Source organism: Onychostoma macrolepis, chromosome 23, assembly GCF_012432095.1.
Source record: "Onychostoma macrolepis isolate SWU-2019 chromosome 23, ASM1243209v1, whole genome shotgun sequence".
Taxonomy (NCBI): Eukaryota; Metazoa; Chordata; class Actinopteri; order Cypriniformes; family Cyprinidae; genus Onychostoma; species Onychostoma macrolepis.
This window is the reverse complement of record NC_081177.1, coordinates 21350409-21371945: the sequence shown is the minus strand read 5'-3', so window position 1 is coordinate 21371945 and position 21537 is coordinate 21350409. Positions and strand designations below refer to the sequence as shown.

At 37.4% G+C, this 21537-nt stretch overlaps 1 protein-coding gene across 4 annotated transcripts; it reads left to right on the top strand.

The window, feature by feature from the left end:
- Window positions 1–173: 173 nt before the first annotated feature.
- Window positions 174–21492, top strand: mapre1b (microtubule-associated protein, RP/EB family, member 1b). 4 transcript variants are annotated; one of them, XM_058764022.1, is made up of 7 exons: window positions 174–252; window positions 1329–1452; window positions 1747–1892; window positions 2166–2364; window positions 9033–9139; window positions 9349–9501; window positions 21112–21490. In XM_058764022.1, exons 2-7 carry the CDS (start codon window positions 1332–1334, stop codon window positions 21202–21204), a joined length of 819 nt encoding a protein of 272 aa, XP_058620005.1. In that variant the 5' UTR covers window positions 174–252; window positions 1329–1331; the 3' UTR covers window positions 21205–21490. The 4 variants fall into 4 exon arrangements, with proteins under 4 accessions (XP_058620005.1, XP_058620009.1, XP_058620006.1 ...); XM_058764026.1 differs by lacking the exon at window positions 21112–21490 and adding an exon at window positions 11829–13844; XM_058764023.1 differs by lacking the exon at window positions 174–252 and adding an exon at window positions 263–282 and having other exon boundaries at window positions 21112–21492.
- The last annotated feature ends 45 nt before the right edge of the window (window positions 21493–21537 follow it).

The window sequence follows — 21537 nt, the reverse complement described above, 5'->3', positions numbered from 1 at the left end:
TATAAATATTTCTACATGAAATGCATCCATAATTATTTATTATTTAAAAAAAAGATTATTTTTATTTAGCGTACACCAATAAAATCTCATTTTAACATAAATACAATTCCTTCAATATATTGCCAAATAAAAGCAACAAGACGGAGACTCTTATTTTGCCACTTTTCCTACGTATCTGTACGTGATGACGTAAGACGCCCAAAGAACAAACCGACGCATGATCTGAGAGAAAGAGGCGCCGGCGAACAAGAGGTAAAGCTCGGCTAAGACATCTCAAATACCGTTAGATATTCTTCTTTTTCTTTTATTCTATAAATTAATGACGCATAGAGATTATGTTGTGACAACGTCGTTAAAGCGTTATATGCCCATTGGGAATGTTTTATTTTAAACGAGTGCGCTGAAATGAACGGTTAGCCCCGGCCGCTAACGGAAGCTGATGCTGATGATGTTTTATGGGACAAAGAATTAGCTAGGCTTGTCTTTTATTTCGTCGGTACTCTGGTCTATGAGGCCGGTTTTTGAGGTTTAAGTAAATACGTATATTCATTTTAGCCTTCTTGTTTTAATAAGTGTCGGTAAAGACGTGTGTTATAAGGGTTATAGTGTGGAAGGCGAGGCCTGGATGTAGAAGAGCAGCTGAGGCGGTGTTTGTCTCAAGGGCTGCGTCTCAAAACCCTGCGAGCTGCTTAAAAAAAGCATTTTGGGCGTCAAAGGCGCATTCGAGTCAAACGTGTTTATAATTAAAAATGACTTCGAATGAATTGCTGTCTAGGTAGGGCCACTTATTAGGTTTTAAGGCACAGATAAAGTGACTGACATTACTGCTGTCTTTCTCAGCATCTGCTTGGCTGTCTTGAGATTCTGGCTGGCTTAATGCCATTACGATGTATTACAGCTCCATTCTTCTTCATAGTTTATATCACACTATGAAGGCTTTTGTTGACTATAAAGACTATTTATTAAAATAAAGAATATTGTGTTATGTTGATTATTGGTTTTAGATAGACGGATAGAAGAGGAAATGTGAGATTTAGCATCCTTGATACACTCCCTTAGGATTCACCCATGTGATGAAATACGTTCATTGCAGTGCTTGTGTTTCTTTGTACTCTGTCAAGTTTAATGTATGATAATAATAGAGCATCCTTTATACTAAAATTGAGACAGAATACGTCTCTTATATTATAATAATAATATGTTGATCTATAATAATCTAATAGTAGTTATACTAATAGCCCTAGTTTCAGCACTGTAAATTTTCAGTCTGTGTCAGCAGCACATGGTTACTCATCATGATGTCTCATTTATCTCTTGCTCCATTCTAGAACATGGCTGTGAACGTATATTCCACCTCAGTGACTAGCGACAATCTGAGTCGCCATGACATGCTCGCATGGATCAATGAGTCTCTACAGATGAACTTTACCAAGATCGAGCTTTTATGTTCAGGTGAGTTGTATGTGGCTTTGTAGTAAAGAGTGTATGAATGTAAGAATGTATGCGGCTTTGTAGTACAGATTGCAACAGCTAGGTTCTGAAAGTAAAAATCCCATTTCTTTCATAAGGAAATTTAAGGAAATAGCTGGTTGGTTTGGTTTCTGGCTTCTATTGTTTTATCAAAGAAAAAATACTTCCAGAAGGAATGGGCGTGCACTAATGCACTTTATTATAATGGATATGTTTTGGAGTAATGGAAGCATTTTTTCAATTTATCAACTGTTTGTAATCTGATTTTCACTACAGGTGCAGCCTACTGCCAGTTTATGGACATGCTGTTTCCAGGCTGCATACCTTTGAAGAAAGTTAAATTTGGTGCAAAATTAGAGCATGAATACATTCACAATTTTAAGATATTGCAGGCCGCCTTCAAGAAAATGGGCGTTGACAAAGTGAGTTGCTTAATTTCTTTTCCTCAAGCTTGTCTGCACAAGCAGTGTTTGTCTGGTCAAGTTGAGCAAAACAGTTTTAAGAGACTTTTTAGAGACACTTAGGTTAATTATTTCCATTTGATCACAAATTATATTGACTAGAATATGCTATCATTACTGGAGTTTGGAACTAATTATACCATGCAGACATTGGTTTTGTTCCTTGATTTCACCACGAAAACAATGACCTTAATAAATACAAGAAATAATATCTGAATGTGTTTTCCTCATCAGATTATCCCGGTTGACAAGTTGGTGAAGGGCAAATTTCAAGACAATTTTGAATTCGTTCAGTGGTTTAAGAAGTTCTTTGATGCCAACTACGATGGAAAAGACTATGACCCAGTGGAAGCACGACAGGGCCAGGACACCATGCCTCCACCCAACCCCTCCATGCCTGCCCTCAGCAAGCCCAAGAAGATCTTGAATGCAGGTTGGTTACATTGCACCAGTTGTTTGCACCTCATAGTTTGATCTCAGCATTTAGGATTAGACATACATTTTTGTGTTTTATACATCTTCCCGAAAAAGTCAGATATTCAGAACTACATTAGCTTTCAACAGTTTGTGATCAGCAATATTGATGGGGTTTTTTTAAGATTTATTTTTGGAAAGGTCCTTCAGCCGGGATTCAAACTCAGGACACCCATAATGCAACAGCATCATATGTCAGCGCACTGCCCACTAGTAGGGCTGGGCGATATATCGCATGCGATTGTCACGTGCATCTGCGATAATGAACGCGATATTGCGTAGCTTGTCAGTGATCTACGGCTCTGTGCATTAAATGGCGCTCCATTTGAAAGCAGGTGATGGAGATTTACCACTAATCACAGAACTGGCTTTACTGACGAGATGCGCATGATCATCACGTTCGATATATCGCCCAGCCCTACCCACTAGGCCAGTGGTTCTCAACCTTTTTTGGGCTAGCGCCCCCCTACCCATTATCCAGGTCCCTCAAAGCCCCCCCATCAAATAAAACAGTCTAATCTTCACTGAACATTAGAGTTGATTATTATTTTGTGTTTATAATGAGAACTGTTATTTTTACAGTACCATTCAAATGTATGGGGTCATTATGATTTTTAAGAAATTAAGTTAATTTAAGGATCCATTGAGTTGATCAAATAAGACAGTGAAGTACTTTTTTACAGTGAAATATTTGAAAATAAGTGTAATAAGATTAATTTAAACTTAGTTTTTAAGCATGTTGGTGATTTTCATTACTACAGTTTCAGTGATGTTGAGATCTGATATACCTTGCCCCAAATTTAAAGAGTATTCTGAAATATAAAAAAATATTCTGTTTAGAATATATCCTCGGGCATTTAAAGAAAAAAAAGATTTTAGTTCGTTGTTCTGTTCCTGGAACTCTTATGTTTTCAATAAGCTTTCAGTGAAAAATAACAATATTTATCGCTTAGTTTTAAAAAATACCCCTTTTTTAAATTTTTTATAGAATATATTGAATTTCTTTTTTTTCCCCCTGACATAGTAGACATAGTAATTTTGGTGGGTAAACCACATTTACACTTGCAAATGGAAGAAATATAAACCCTCTTTTACTATATTTCATAAATTCTGTGACGATATTTCAAAGTTTGCTTACAAATACTTCAAAGTATAGCCCCAATTTCAGAAAAGTTGGGATGTTTTGTAAAATGCAATAAAATCAAGAACCTGTGATTTGTTAGTTCTCCTTTAACTTTTATTTAATTGACAGAAGTACAAGGAAAATATTTCCAATGTTTTTGCTGACCAACATAAATGCATTTTATAAATATAAACAAATTTCGATTTTGATGGCTGCAAAACACTCCCAATTAAGTTGGGACAGAGGCGAAATAAAAATGAAAAGGCTATAGAATTTCCAAATGAACTATTTTGAAACAGTTCACAGTGAGTAGGTGAACTAGGCCAGGGTATCATGTTTGGGTATAAAAGGATCATCTCAGTCTCAGACATGGCTCATCACTTTGTGCCAAACAACTCAAAAATCACATTTCTCAATGCAAAATCACAAAGAATTTAGGCCTTTCACCAACTACCATACTGTGAAAAGATTCAGGGAATCCAGAGAAATCTCAGTCTGTGTAGAGTAAAGCAGGAAACCTCAGGTGAATTTGCATGACCTTTGAGCCCTCAGATGGCATTGCATGAGAAAACATCATGCTGCAGTGTTAAATATAGCCACAAGGGCTCAGGAGTACTTCAGAAAACTGCTGTCACTTAACACAGTCTGCTGTTGCATCAAGAAATGCAACTTGAATCTCTGTTACTCAAGGAGAAAGCTATCAATTTTATGCAGTGGAAATGTGTGCTGTGCTCAAATTAGTCCACATTTCAACTTGTTTCTTGGTAAAAATGGATGTTGAGTTTTCAGTCCCAAAGACCAAAGGGACCATCCAGATTTTCATCAGTGACAGATGCAAAAGCACACGTCTGTCATGATATGGGGGTGCAGCGGTGCAAACAGCATGGGTGACTGGCTTATGTGTTAAGGTGCCATTGACATGGAGACATTTACTGGGATTGTACAGAGATATATAGTGCCATCAAGATGACGTCTTTCATGGGAAGTCCATTGTTATTAGATCAAGACAATGCCAGGTCTCATTCTACATGTGCTACAACAACATGGTTTCATAGACACTTTTGCATGTGACTGACTGGCCAGCAGATCTGTCTCCTATTGAACATGTATGGCCCATCGTGAAAAGAAGAATCAGACAACGAAGACCACAGACTGATGGGCATCTGAAGTCTTGCATCTAGTGAGATTGGGCAAAATTTTTCTCAAAAAACTTTTAAGAATTACTATCCTCAATTCCCAAACAATTAAACCTTGTAATTAAAGGGAAATATGATGTGACACGGTGTTAAACATGCCTCTGTCCCAACTCTTTTGGAGTGTGTTGCAGCCATCAAAATCAAAATTAGTTCATATTTACAAAATAAAATTTGGCCAGTAAAAACATTGGATATTTTTCTTTGTACTTCAGTCAATTAAATATAGGTTAAAGAGAATGAGCACATAACATTTTCTTGATTGTGTGGCATGTCACAAAACGTCCAAACTTTTCTGGAATTGGGGTTGTAGAAAGATGACACTTCCCAAGGAGAAAAAAAGGCTTGTGAATATAAATTAGGCTATATTTTGTGCGTTGAATAAACTCTAAACTAGAGAATAAACTAGAAATTTGTCAATCAGCAAACAAAAAGCATTTATATTATTTTTTCTAAACAAGGAAAAGCATATCATGCTTTATTGTGTCTAAATGCATATTGGTTTCACAGGAAGTTTCACGTGACATCAGCTGCACGAACACTAAAGTAAAGAGTTGTTGCTATGGAAATGATACACAGTCTAGTCTAGAAGCGGTAGTATTACTACTACACCGGGCGCGAACGGCGCGACACGTTGCGTCAAGGCACATGGATCCCGTTATAATCAGTCGTTCAGTAACTGAGCTCAAGCGCTACAGTAAACAGATGCCGAGTTCTATTTCTATTTTATAACGTGCTTGTTGCGCTACAGACAAGTTAACAAATAGATACAGAAATTGAGCTTTGATGCATCCAGTGTAGAGCTGGTGTTCTGTCGATTTGTGCTACCCTGTCAGATTTTGCTATAAAATGCAAGTCAATGACTACTATCATGTTGAAATTCAAAAAAAGCATATCAGGCAGCACAAAACTAAGCAATTCTGGTTGGAAACATTATTTACAACATTACCTATAATTCATAGCCTCAGGCAAGCAGTCCTGAGCATGTTCACCAGAGTCTGGAGCATGAGCTTCTTATAGCATAATGAAGCAAACTCTCATGTGAGCTGACGCTGTGTTTGTTTACAACAGAGGATACCTGTGTTGTATTGTTCATCAAAATGGTATTTGTGCTAATCCTGGAAGCCTCGACCTAAATGAAATAAGAGAAGTTCATGTGCGTGATCTCAACAGGAATCAACAATGTTTCTTGTGCACCGAATCAGCATATCGGTGGTTTCTGCAGGATCACAGCTTTACCATCACAGGAATAAATTACATTTTTAAATATATTAAAAACTAAATCTTACTGACCCCAAAATCTTGAACGATAGTGTATTTTCCCATTTTATTGATATCCACCAGGCATTGCATTATTTTCATGTGCACTTACATGCATTCTTCGGTAAGATGTACATGAGCTGATTATTCTGTTCTTGACCTCGTTTTGACTTGCCAAAAACATCTGTGTTCATTGGCTTACTGCAGTCCACCATCTTGTTAAGACTGCCACGCCAGCTGCTTAAGATGTGTCTTGGGTTTTTGGGCTTTTAAATGTCTTCAGTGTCTGTAGGGGATTCAAATGGTGGATCACTTTGAATGTAGTTTGTACACTTAAGTTTATGTAACAGTTTCAGCCTGGTCCCGTTTCTGCTGCTACATCTCAGTCTTTACTGACTGGTCACCATCTGCTCACTGAAGTCTAGGCAGTATAGACAATAGGGGTGTCGAAATTAATCGTTGAATCGCGATGCGGACATGGACGATTCTGCATCGATACAGTAATGGACCATAATCGATTATAGCCTATGACGTCATTCGCATACGCACTTGTCACGCAAGTATTAAAAATGTACTCTCTATTTTCAAATCTGAGCTTGGCTTTTTCCCGCATATGGCACATGTGTGCGCTAGAGAAAAACGTGGCGGGCTTCATTGCACAGAATATGCGCTGTGAGACATGTGCGTATTGCTTGACAGTAGTGTGTGCTTCCACTCGCTGTCTTTTTAGTCTTTTACTTTAGATATGCTTTCATTTCTGCGTTTGGAATGCAGTATGTATTAGATGCACTGACAGACTTTCGCGTGCACTTTGCATTTGTTTGTCCTGAAGCTCGAGGCTGCGGTTAAATGCACTTGCATCTACTTTTGATACGAAATTGATGTAAACACAGTCAGTTATGTTTTCAGAACAAGACAAAACATCTTGTATGTGGAAATAGATCTGTGCATTAGTGTGAATGCAGTCTATTAAACCTGCCAATGTCTATGATCTCATCAGTAATAATCAAACAGCAATAATGCTGAGGAAAAAAGAAAAACCCACAACTATGATTATCTGTAAACTTTCAATACTTAAAGCACTCCCAGATACCGAAAGTGCTTTTTCTTTATTGTAATTGTCTTTTCCCCCCTTTATTAATTTATATTTGCTTGTATGTTTTGAAGCTATATTTACTTTTAATTCTTAACAATAATTAATTAATTATATATTAATTAACATAATTATTTTAAAAAGTAACCTGCTTATATAATGTAATAAAAATGCACAAAATGAATTTGATATAATCATGATGCATCGTGATATCGGATTGAATCGAATCGTTGACATGATTATCGTAATCGAATTGAATCATGAAACCAGTGCCAATTCACACCCCTAATAGACAATGAGCGGTGTCAGCTAAGAAATACATATGGTTTTGGTTGCTGGAGAAGTTGATATTGTTGCAGTCATTCTAGTAAATTGGACGTTTAAATGATTTTTAAAAGTCACAATATTAAATAGTTTTAAGTGTCAACTAACCCACCCACATGGAAAGTGCTGGACAGAAACTCTTCTGAGAAGGGAACATGTGATGAGTCTGATATGCTTTTAGACTGTTAGTCATTTTAATATGTATGCATAGATGTGCATAAAAGCAGTATGAAATGGTCTTCACAGCACATCTTACTTCCTCTTCAAGGAAGAATCTCCACAGTTAAGATGAATTTGTTACCTCAGTTTAACTTTCTTTTCTCTATGCTACCACTTTCTCCCCCTCCAGGTTACTATAAGGAGATCAACTCCATACTTTTTCAATTTATCTGGAATGATAAATACCCCAGAATCAAGCTTACCAAATTACAACATCCTAATCTCGCAGGAGGACTGGCTGTACCAAATTTTGTATTGTATTATTGGTCATTCCAGTTTAAGTCTCTTTATAATTGGACTGATCCTCAATCCAAAGTTTCATGGAGAGTGATTGAAGCTAACAAGGTTAAACCAAATAGACTCCAAGATATTTTATTTACTGGCACAGAGAAAAAAGGTGATGATTATAAATTTGGTCCAGTTGTGGCTAATTCTATTAAAGTCTGGAAAACGGTTGAACGTCTGATAGGAGGACCCTTCAAGTTTTGTAACAGTACACCGTTATGGCACAATTATAATTTTGTATGTGGAAATCGTCCATTTGTCCAACCCTCTTGGTCTTCTTAAGGCGTAAACACGTGCGGTGATATATATGATAACCAGGGCCTCTGTTCGTTTCAGACATTAAGAACTAAATTTTGTTTATCAGCATCCGCATATTTTGCCTTTCTTCAATTACGTTCTACTCTCAAAGTGTATGAGTTCCTTGGGCATCTCCCATTTCCTCTCATCCTATGCGGGATTGGATTGCACCAACTTCTGGTCAGCCATCTGTTTCCTTAATATAAAATAAAATTATTGATTGCATTACAAAATAGTGACTTGTGAATGTACAACAGCGCACATTAATGGGGCCAAGCCCTCTACTATTGATGCTTGGCAGGGTTTTTTCTTTAACATACTCGATTATATAAAGGAATTGGAATTGTGTTTTTTTCCCTCCCTCTCTCTCTCCTTTTTGACTGGGCTTTTAAAGTATTGATTATATGTCTGTTGTTTTGTTTGTTTTGAATGAATGTTATGTTATGATGTTGTGTGAAAATAAATTTTTTTAAAAAGTTTTACTTCCAAAATCTGACATGTTTCTAAATGAAGCTGGATATTCAAGGAGAAAGACGGGGTGTGCTTGACTTTATTCATTGAGAATTAATTGAATCGTGAAAAATCAGCATCACCATACCAGAAGTAAATGGGTTCATTCTGATTACATGTTGATTTTATTGCCAGCTTGCTGCTTTCACTTCACTGCAGTTAAATACTTTTATCAACTCAATGACTTGCTCTTCAGTGCATTTCAATAACAGGTCCAGTGATTTTCTGTTATACTGTCAGAATGTTATTAACTACTTGTCTCTATTTCCTGTATTTCAAACTAGTTTGATGGCATCTTACTACTTATTACTTGTTCCCAACAGCACCACAGAGAGCAACCGTTGCCAAGGTAACACCCAAGGTGGTGCCTGGCTCTGCGCGGAGACCTGGTGCTGGTGGTGATGAGGAAAGGGCGGAACTTATTCAAGAGGTTTGTTATACTATATACTCTCACATTGTGAGACTGTCACTTTTTATAGTATGAAACAAGCAAAGGCACTCGACGTGCACTTTCAAATTTCATCTTTGTCTAGTGTCTGCACTTTTTGTCATCAGCATAGTACCTAGTAACTTAACGTATGCATAAAAACAAGTGTACTTTGGGTTTTATGACTAAAATGTTTGTTTGGTGACTTTCAGTTAAACATCTTGAAGTCTACAATCCAGGACATGGAGAAGGAGCGGGACTTTTACTTTGGCAAGCTGAGGAACATTGAGCTGATCTGTCAAGAGAAGGAGGGGGAGGGAGACCCCACCCTGCAGAGGATTGTGGATATTCTCTATGCCACAGACGTGAGTCAAACACAACTACAGTCTCACCAAAGAGAAACGTTTGTCACAACAGACCATATTAGTAATTAACAGTGTTCCCATTAGGGGTATGCAATATGACGATTTTTGATCGTGGACGATAAAAATGTCTCCACGATCTGCTTTTGAAGAAATATTGTAGTATCGTGCTTCAGCGCACATTCTATTAGCTGCAGTTCTTATTCCTCCGTCTCAATATACTGTACAACACTACATACATTCACATCAGTGTTAACTCAGTGGTAGAGTTACACGCACGAAACACTGCACTTATTCGCAATCACAAAATTACATTATTTGCGTGTGTTTTAAAGCTTTGCCGGTTAAGCTTTTCATTCGCACTAAAAAACCGTGATATGATATTTTTGCCATATCGCCCACCCCTAGTTCCCTTATTGACTAATGAATTTCATGACTTCGTCATGACCTTTTCAGTCATATATTAATATGTTATGTTCTCTGGCCAATATGGCATCATCTTAGACTTAAAGGGATAGTTCACCCAAAAATGAAAATTCTTTCACCCTTATGCCATTCCCACAAGCAATAAGACTTTATAGATATTTTCATCAAACCTGAGTGATTTCTGCCCTTTCATTGAAAGTCAATTCCGCCAAAACAGATGCTTCATAATAAAGACATTGTAAAAGTCTGATTAATCCAAGTCTTCTGAATAGGCATGCTCATTTTATATTATGAACAGATTTAATTTGGGCTTTTATTCATGCATAAACATTGATCAACGCAAATACACCAAGCTCATCAAATATGGTAAAGCAAAGCATAACCTTGGATGACGAGCAAGCACGTTTGAGCTTCTGTTTGCCATATTGGATGTGCTTAATGGCTTAACAGAGGGACAGAAATCTTTCATGATTCATTAGAAATCTCTCCATTTACAGTGGTGGCCAAAATGATTAGATCAGTTATTTCTATCTTTTGCTGTAGTGTGTCAGTAGGAAATATCAGTTTACATTTCCACACATTCATTTTGCCATTAATTGTAATAATCCAGTGAGATTTTTGTCTGACAACAGCCAGTGCTCCACACAGAGATCTGATCTGATCTGATCATCATCCAGTCCATTTGGAATGACATGAAGAAACGGAACAAACTGAGACTAAATCCAGAAGAACTGTGGCAACGTCTCCGAGATGCTTCAAGAAACCTACCTGCAAAGCTACAGTACTGTTAAAAGTTCTAGGCACTTGCACATAGGTAGGTTACCTGCAAAGCTACTTGAAAAACTCTGCGCAAGTGCACCTAGGACAAAAGCTGCTTTAAATGCAAAGAGTGGTCACACAGAATGTTGACTTAAGTTAGTTAATGGAAGTTAATTGATAAAGAAAATCTATTTATCGCATTATTTTTGACACATTTTGTAGCATTTTTATGTAAGTGCCTAAAACTTTTAACAGTACTGTAGCTTTGCAGGTAGGTTTCTTGAAGCATCTCGGAGACGTTGCCACAGTTCTTCTGGATTTAGTCTCAGTTTGTTCTGTTTCTTCATGTCATTCCAGACGGACTGGATGATGATCAGATCAGATCTCTGTGTGGAGCACTGGCTGTTGTCAGACAAAAATCTCACTTTATTATTACAATTAATGGCAAAATGAATATTTGGAATTGTAAACTGATATTTCCTACTGACACACTATACAGCAAAAGATAGAAATAACTGACTTAAAACCATTTTTAGCGGGTGAAAATATAGCGTTTTAATCATTTTGGCCACCACTGTATGTTTAAGATGAGCAGAAGTCAGATGGGTTTGGCACAATACGAGGATGAGTAAATGAGGATTTTCATTTTTAGGGGAATTGTCCCTTTAAACTGATCCTATTGGTGAAATGAACTATTCGTAGTCAGTCATGATTTGTTTGTTTCACGAATGAAAGCCTCCAGGGTCAATTTTTTTTTTTTTTTTTTTTTATATAAAGTATATTACAGCTTTACATTAATTTAGAAAAGCTCAGATATGTCCAGTTTTTACATGACATTGAAAGCCTTTGATTAAATAAAAATTGTTTTTTAATGGACATCACAGAATTCCCAAGTAACAGTCTGGAGAAAGTATGAGTAGACATGCTGCAGATCCACATTAGACAGTCTTGTTCATTCATTTATTGAACTTGTAAACACAGACTAGTGCTTTTCTTGGGAATGTTTCCTGGTTAACAACATCTGCAGTGGAAAACAGTGGAACAATCTTTAAATGGCAAGACTTTTCTTATCAGATGACTCAATCTCTCTCTCTCTCTCTCTCTCTCTCTCTCTCTCTCTCTGTCTCTCTCGCTCGCTCTCTCAGGATGGGTTTGTCATACCAGACGCTGAGTCAGAGGACCAGGAGGAGTTCTAATGCTTGTGACTCGCTGCAGTTTTACCCTCCTCTCACCTTTCCATTCCCGTCCTCTCCACACAGTCACTACCCCGCCATCCACACCATATTATGCATTTGGACTTCCGAACAAACTCCATACTGAATTCCATTGCGTCTGCTAAAGCATGCATAGACACACTTAATGTCGAAAGAACTGTTTTAATGCCCTCAGACCTCTGGCTGCCACGATACTCCTGTTTCTCTCCGAGGAAGAGTGTGTTTCCCGTCTGTAATATACAATCTAATATTGCTTTCCTCTTTCAGCAACTTCAGACACCTGCAAATGTATTTATCTTATTTGAAATGTCTTGGACACATCCTCTGTAGTGATTTATAGGCGGCGTCTCCCCGTCACTGCTGTGGTACATATCTGTGATCACGTCTTATTTAGAACCGTACCTTCCTGACACAAAACCGAGGGACGGAATGATAAAACGTGCATTAGTTCATTGCAAAAACCCTCTCACTTCCTAGTTTCCACTCATGGTTTTGGTGCTTGCTTTAGCATAAGGCAGGTAGCAGTCACCACCGCTCCAGTCTATCCTCAGTGACTGTGCCTTATACAGACTGTCTGGAGGGAGTGGACCCAGTCTGACGTTTGTCTTTTCTTTATTTTATGGATATAGTGAAGCGTCGTTTTCGAGTCGACGCACGTACTAACACTCAGTCGTGCGCTTTGGCCTACAGGACGCCGATGTACTGTGGCACCACGGTTGCACGAGTTTAAATGTTTTTATTATAATTTTATTGCTTTCATTTTAAAGAATTATCCGTATGAAGTTAGTAGCCACTACGTTGGCAGACTCGGCCAAAATTTGAATTGACAAGACAAACACTGCCCGTTTTCTACCTGTTTTACTGCCTTATATTTAATGCGTTTTTCTATCCTTTCCTTCGCACTGTCTCTCTTGGCAAATGTTTGTAATTCAAGTTATTAAAGTTTTAAATTTAAGTTTTCTTTTGTTTCTTTTAATTATTATTTGTAGACGTAGCGGCAGCAGCAGAATATTGGTTATTTCAGACCTAAATCTTTTAAATACACAAGAAGAGAACGTGAAATCTTTTGAGTTATTTTCAAATATTGCACTCTTTCAAGACCATTCCCCAAATAACCATGTCAAGCTGACGATACAAATGCAAAAACACTAAAAATATCGACTAAATGAGCTTTGTAGATGAAAGCTTTACTTCTCGCTCATTTTCGGAAAGTTCAGAATTTGATCTTTCCAGGCAATGCTCGCTCACTTCATTTGTCATTTTTTGGAGATTCAACATGATTCTGACTTTAGATCACTGTGCCAACTCTGACTTTCTCCGACGTGTAGCTTCATTGTTTTCTTGTGCACTGGTCATTCTCAATCAGTAGCAGTTTTTCTGTGTGTAGTTCTCAATGTTGCATTTTACATCAATAGCACATGCAAAACCGGCAATCAGAGTTGTTATTGGTGCTATCGAATACCTTGACCCTTAAGAACTTGCCTGTTTGAGCTAGACAAGCCTTTTTGCTGGATGTTTTGGTTCACTGGATTAGAAATATTGCTGCAGTTGGGTGAATATAACAGTGCTGGATCTGATCTAAATAGGAGACAATAGGAAAACAAGTGACACTCACATTTCTGGGCTTGCATTGACAAATATCCCATTGTAATTTCACATAAGCCGAACTGCTAAATATTGGCGCAAGATGGATGCAAGTAAAAATGTGGAAGGAAGTAGTTTGGAAGCAGGTAATGTCTGTTAAAGGCAGTGATTGACCCTTCCTTCCTTTCTTTCAATGCTCTGTGGCCTTTAAGAACAATCTGTAGCGAAGGTACTCAGTACATTGTGGGCCCCGCACCACGACCAAACTGTCTCTCTCTCCCTGATTTTGTACTTGCAGGCTGTTAAGAGTTCCACATTTTTAACTGAAGTCCATTTCTTACAATAAAACAGTATTTACATGTCTTTCTGTTTGTGTCTTCATTTCTGCTTATGAGGAACGGCTTACAGTTTTCCACATTTTTGAACAATAGTAAAGACCTCAAAAAACTATTAAGTATGGCATATATGTAAAATAAATCACCTGAGTCTGTATACTGGACATGTTGCTCTGTACTGTATAGAATGTCTATTCAGTGTGTTGTATATAGCTTGTGTTTGTCGATTTATTGTTCTGTCACAGTCAGGAAACATATCACCACTAGGTGGCATTAGTGATCAATGCTAATCAAAAGTTAAGACCGTGGGACTGAACATCTGCTAGGTTTGCTGGTGTGAGTAGAGCTGCTTTAAAGCAGTCATTAGTTGAGGAGGTTTAGGTGAAGCATAGGAAGCACTGTGGGGTTTGAGGAGTGTTAGTCCGTTATTAAAGAGTGTGTGGGAGATTACAGCTCTTCCTCTCAGTGTGGAACTGTAATAACTGTGTGTTTCACACACCTCTGAAACAGATGTGCCTCTGTCTGACAACACGTTTCTTTTGTTTTGGAGGAATGCTGAAAATGAGTTGCTGTTCTACAAATTATAGAAGATATGGAAGAAAATCTGGTTACTTCATGTTCTTACATGTCATAGAGGGTAATTGTCATGGAAAAAAACTTTTTAATACATGTATTGTAGCATGACACTTTCCCCTTGATAACATGTACAATGAGATCCAAAACATCTGATACCACATGGAAATCTGAGATTGCAAGTCCAATTTCAATTGGGAAATACAGGTGCATCTCTAAATTAGAATGTCGTGGAAAAGTTCATTTATTTGGTTCACTAGGCTACACAATCATGGGGAAGACTGCTGATCTGACAGTTATCCAGAAGACAATCATTGACACCCTTCACAAGGAGGGTAAGCCACAAACATTCATTGCCAAAGAAGCTGGCTGTTCACAGAGTGCTGTATCCAAGCATGTTAACAGAAAGTTGAGTGGAAGGAAAAAGTGTGGAAGAAAAAGATGCACAAGCAACCGAGAGAACCGCTGCCTTATGAGGATTGTCAAGCAAAATGGATTCAAGAATTTGAGTGAACTTCACAAGGAATGGACTGAGGCTGGGGTCAAGGCATCAAAAGCCACCACACACAGACATGTCAAGGAATTTGGCTACAGTTGTCGTATTCCTCTTGTTAAGCCTCTCCTGAACCACAGACAATGTCAGAGGCGTCTTACCTGGGCTAAGGAGAAGAAGAACTGGACTGTTGCCCAGTGGTCCAAAGTCCTCTTTTCAGATGAGAGTAAGTTTTGTATTTCATTTGGAAACCAAGGTCCTAGAGTCTGGAGGAAGGGTGGAGAAGCTCATAGCCCAAGTTGCTTGAAGTCCAGTGTTAAGTTTCCACAGTCTGTGATGAGTCACTGCACCCGTTTACCATGCTTCCTTCTGCTGACCAGCTTTTTAAAGATGCTGATTTCATTTTCCAGCAGGATTTGGCACCTGCCCACACTGCCAAAAGCACCAAAAGTTGGTTAAATGACCATGGTGTTGGTGTGCTTGACTGGCCAGCAAATGCACCAGACCTGAACCCCATAGAGAATCTATGGAGTATTGTCAAGAGGAAAATGAGAAATAAGAGACCAAAAAAAATGCAGATGAGCTGAAGGCCACTGTCAAAGAAACCTGGGCTTCCATACCACTTCAGCAGTGCCACAAACTGATCACCTCCATGCCACGCTGAATTGAGGCAGTAATTAAAGCAAAAGGAGCCCCTACCAAGTACTGAGTACATATACAGTAAATGAACATACTTTCCAGAAGGCCAACAATTCACTAAAAATGTTTTTTTTTTTTTATTGGTCTTATGAAGTATTCTAATTTGTTGAGAATTGGTGGGTTTTTGTTAAATGTGAGCCCAAATCACCACAATTAAAAGAACCAAAGACTTAAACTACTTCAGTCTGTGTGCATTGAATTTATTTAATACACGAGTTTCACAATTTGAGTTGAATTACTGAAATAAATTAACTTTTCCACGACATTCTAATTTATTGAGATGCACCTGTACATTTACTCGGATAATAATGTTTTCATTTAAAACCAACCTCTGAAATGTATTTTAATGCTTAACTGTTCATATGATCTCAAATAAAACTTATAAACAACTATAAAATTAGTTGCTGAGCTACTGAGCTTTTCTAGTTACTTTAATAAGAAAATCTCCTCTGTCTATGGTTTTTATAAATTTAGGGCTATTGCTAAGATTCCTTCTAATATTTTAATACAAAGTAAAAATCTGATGTGATTTTAGTATTATGTAACACTGAATTTATATTTATTAGCTTTATGTATGTATTTCAGTTTTTAATTTTTAGTGGTTAGCATTAGCATTTAACTTAATTTTTTTAAACTTTAGTTTTAGTCATTTTAGTTATTTAGCTTAACATATATTTATTTAAATTTATATGCCAATGCAATATTTCTAAATTTTATTTAGCATTTACATTTTTCATCTAATATTTAAATTTTATTTTATTTCAGCTTTACATAAATTAACAAAGAATTAAGTTGTTGTTCAATAGCAACATAAGTACAATGTGGAAAATTTTACATTCACTCAAGCATGTTTTTGACAGAGTACCTGTATATTTGTGACAACTGTTGTGATTTCACCTGCTGCAGTCATTGTCCTGTTCAGTTTATAGTGTCTTACTCTTCTTCTTTTTTACACAGCTGCTGACAGTCTGTCGTTCATCAGAAAGACATGCTGTTATTTTCAGACACTTTGGGTTTTCTGTCTCCCATCTTTCTTACTCGTCTCTCAGTGCTTTTTCAGGGCCGGGCACACAGCTTTTCTTAGAGAGCTTATTTATCTCCCTTCAATTACAGAGGTCACAAAATGCCTGTGGCCTTTCCTCAAAAATACAGAAAGATGTAAAACGTGCAATGATATAATGACTGGATTCATTCATTTAATGGAGATACACAACATCCTGATATCATGTAGACGAGACAATGACAGTCCTTCAGTACTTAACTTAATCTTAGTCTTATTTCTGTATTTCATCCTAGTATGCAGGACTACTAGTGCAAGCGTTCCAAAAGTGCCCAGATGATTTATGTGATGCATTTGCATTTTTTTAATATCTCAAAATTTGACTTTATGCTAAACTTTCTCACAATTATCTTATTTTTACCCTGAAGTGGAAAAATGATCATTCTAATTATGTAAGAATAGTCCAGTAATGACAGAGAGGAACACTGACACCCAATCAGAATCGAACCAAGTTTAAAGCAGTTTATCATTTAAAGCAACATTAAGTATTTTGGAACTTGGAAGTATTTTTCATAGTTAGTTCATGCTAACCAATATAGTAGTTATATGTTAGCAAATGGAACCTCATTGTAAAGTACCATCACCATGAACGGGCCATTTTTCTATTTTTTTTTTCTTTGACCATGTTAATGATGTAAGAATCTGCGGTTCCAGATCATCAATGGCTCCAGTGATTCAGTGAGAGAGCAGGGTGAAGGCTAACCACTAAACAGCCTTTTTTATTCTGCCCAATTCATTTATGCATCATACCCATGACAAAAGACTCGCCTTCCTTCCTCTCAGACACCAAAGAGCTGCAACCATGATAGCCCTTCAACATTATCATCTTGTGTCTGAAAACACCAATCGCTTGCTAATGCTAATCACTTTGTTATGCGTGTGGAAATCCACGTCTTGTTTATCACATGTCTGTTGCGTGTTCTTTGTGAGATATATACTCTCTCGTCATTATAAGGGTTATACAGTGTCTGGCTGAAATGCTTCGCTGCTCACTTAGCGAGACCTCCGGCCTTTTGTTCCTTATCCACAGTTAGCGCTCTGATTTTCTCCTTTCATGCAGACTGAACTTCAAAGCATGTGATCTTAACAAAACTGTGGGAAGAGCAAGAGGAAGCACTGTTTTGTTAAATCAGTCGTTTGAAGGAGTGCGAAAGATGCTACAAACCTGTATGAACTTGCCATCCAGTCAGACGTGACGCTCACATGCTAACACAATAACCTCTCTGGGCTTGATGCCAGTATAATAAAACTATATGCCTGAAGGCTATATATATACAGTATCTGTGATAAAATTGGTTTGGATTATAAATGTCATCGGTGCCAGCTATATTCGCTCTTTGCTAAAAAAGGCTTAGGCTGCTGGAAAGATTAATCTAGTACCCATCATGCCTGTTTGACTCAGGGATTAAGATTTAAACTCCATTTGTTTCAACTGGAACCAAGTTTGTTGTTGAAACTTTAATGCAGAACTCACTCGTGTCTTTGCTAGGGGCCAAACATTCTGAGGTCCTGTCTTTTGCTATTTCCTTTAATATGAGTTTGGTTTCAAGAGGATTTTCTGCTCTTTATTGTTGTTGCTGCAGGATGCTGAGCGCGGATATCTGTCTCTTTGTCAGTATTAATGCGGAGGTGTTGAGATCCTGCTGTAATTATTAACGTGTGGATTGAGGGGTCTGACACATCGAGCAAGTGGTGTGTTTGTGTAGGGGGAAGACAACAGTTGAGTGTGCTTTTGTCTCATTCACATCAACATGCTCCTCACTAGCTCACAATCTATAACACACACATACAAAACAGCTGAAAAACTCTCAGACTTTCTAAATCAGAATATCATAGAGGCTTAGTGGTGGGCTCGTTTCCACTAGAGTATAAAGAATACTAGTTCTAGTTAGAAATATATAATTAAATGTAAAGCATAGTCATGAATATAATTCTATATTGAAAATCATCATTAATAATATATTAACATAATATGACTATATCTCAAATTTGAAAATATTTCTCATATTTAAGACTGTATATCACAATTCTGTTTGCAACTTTATATCTCGTAGTGACTTTTTATTTTAATTACAACTATTTCTCATAACAGTGAAGACAATTATGAGAAATCAAATCATGCTATTAGATCACATTATTATTATTATGAGAAATAAAATCACATATAATCTCATGATTGCAACTTTATATCGCAAAGTATTGACATCTCAGTTGTGACTGTCAGTGTTGTCTCATAATTGTAATTTTATTTCTCAAATTTGTCTCATATCTTTATATATCATAGTTGTCTTCATATCTGCAACTTTATATCTCATAATAGTGACTTCATTTCTCAATTATGGCTATTTTTCACAGTTGTGACTTTCTAATTGTCTTCATATCTCATAATTGCAACTGTTTATCATAAATAATGTGACTATATTTCAACGTTGTGACTTCTCATCATTGTAATTTTATTTCTCATAATTGTCTTTATATCTCATAATTGCAACTTTATATATCATATATCTTCATATCTCTTAGGACTATTTCTCACAGTTTGTGACTTTCTCGTAAATGTGACTTCATATCTTGTAATTGCAACTAAAAAAAATCGAAAAAATTGCAGCAATAGTTTTTAGAATTGAGACTTTGTATCTCACAATGTATATCTCATAATTATATCTCTTAATTGACCCTTTGCTGGGAGTTTGATTGGCAGGCAATCTGACCAGTCATAATGCTGAATCTGCCATTTTGTCCGACAAACAAACCAGACAGGAGAGTAGATTTATGTTGGTGGACTTGAACTTGAAATATGGTGTATATTGACGTCTTTTTGCGGTTTAAACGATACCTTCTGATGTTCGTTCGTGTTTATTTTGTGCTATAACTAGTAAAGAGGAAGAGATGATTGGTTCATGAGCCACTTAAAGGCACTACAGCAATCTGTCATGACATGTTAGCGAGCCACAAAACAGTAGTTATTGTTAGAATTTTTTTAAAAGCTGACCATTTGTTTCATACTAAAAGTAACCTCCTCTGTCTTTTCTGTCAGTGTGTTGTCAGTTTCCTCTTTGCTCCGCATTGTATTTTTCACTGAGTGAGAACATGATGTGTGGGGTTAAGATCGGCATGGACAGTAGCAACAGTAACTAAGGGGGGTCAGTTATTATTTTATTTCTTATAAACTTTATCTCACAGTTACTGGTTTTATTTTTCACTCTAAGGCCTAAACTTCCTTTCATATTCTTTTGATTTGGGCCTATAAGCAACTACCTAGAAACCACATGCAATAAAGAGTTTTGCATTGTCAAGAATCACTCAAAATTGTTTTTGTTTTTTTTACAGTTTTATTTTCACCATCTCTCATGTGCACAAAACAATGACTCAGCTCATCCTGAACAGTCCAGCTTGGACAGCTGAAAAAGAGCTAAGAACCACATCACAGTTAAGATCAGGCCTGTCTGGTCACGTCTGTTTGAAGTATATGAATATGCCACATCAGAACCGTGTTTTAGACACAACATGGCTTCCTTTGAACTTTAGCAAACAATCTCACTCAGCAGATTATCTGAGAAGGAAAAACACGTGACTAGAACATATCCATCTTGTAAAATTAGAACAACCCTAGTTTAGTCACTGACCTGCTCTGAGTCTGTAAGGGTGTAACGGGGCGTTTCCACATCATTCGCACTCTTTAAAAGAAATCCCTGGCAACCAAGAGGTCACTAAGTCCTCGCTTAAGAAGACTAGAGACTAATACACTGACACAGACACTTCGGACAAAAAGAGGCAAACCCCCCTCTCTCTTTCATCTCTTGTCTTGCGAGTTGACTCTCTTGTCCGTAAAGGAAGTATGTGACAGCCGGATGGCATTTCCTTCATCCTTCTCTTGTGAGATTTGTCTCTCTCTTCTTTCGTTTTGGTCTGCCGTGTGGAATGTGTTCTTGTTTGGAAGTGAATGAGAGTTCGGTTGCATTAGCAGGAGGACTCTAGACTTCCAAAGTCAAACACCAATCTGACCCCTGCCAGTTAGTTGAGATACTCCCCTGAGAGCAAAGTTCAGAGGTCAACATGTGTAGGACAGATGAAAATATTAGTGTCAGCCTTAAGCTTCACTTATTAAAGTGACATGAATCAGCGGGGGAGGTAAGAACAAGCCATGTTTGTCTGTTTTTGTTAATGGGGAGCTACTAAATGTCTACAGACATCTGGCTGCCATCTTATCCTTACAGTTTGACAGCCACCCGGTGCTGTCTACATTGAGTGCATGTTAAAGAGCACATGAGTACATCCTGCCTTTTTATGTTTCACAGAAGAAAAAAAAAAAAGAGTTTGAAATGACATGAGGTTGAATAAATGACCGAAATATGACTTGTTAAAGCTTATTATTCTGCAGCAGTTAAAGATAAACTTGCTGGACTGGAGAAGAGTGTGAGTAGTAGTGTGTGTTTGTGTGTTTTATGACTTATGCTGGCTGTGTTTCAGGTGGCCAAAATGATGGGTGAAGAAAACACCTGCTCCTCTCCTCCCTCTGTCCCCTCTCTCACTTTGTTCTCTGGAGCGCTGCCATTTAATTAAACCTCAGGTTCTGCAGACAGCAAAATGAAAGCCTGAGGTGTGGAGGAATGTGAACGAGCTCTGGTGGGAAATCTCACAGTGTTGGACGGAGTACACTGCACGCTCTGATGGGTCTCTGCTCGCTATTACAAATGTTACTTGTCTGCTGTGACAACATTTGATTTATACTGCACTGATTTGAGACTCTTAACCTTCACAACTCTTAAAAAGAATAACATGTATTGTGTTGCAATAAAATGTCCTTTTTTAAGCACTGAAAATGAGATAAAGCCCAACAGTGTTTTACCTCATACGGGCCTATAATCATTAAAACTGATGATCTTTCTCTTGGCT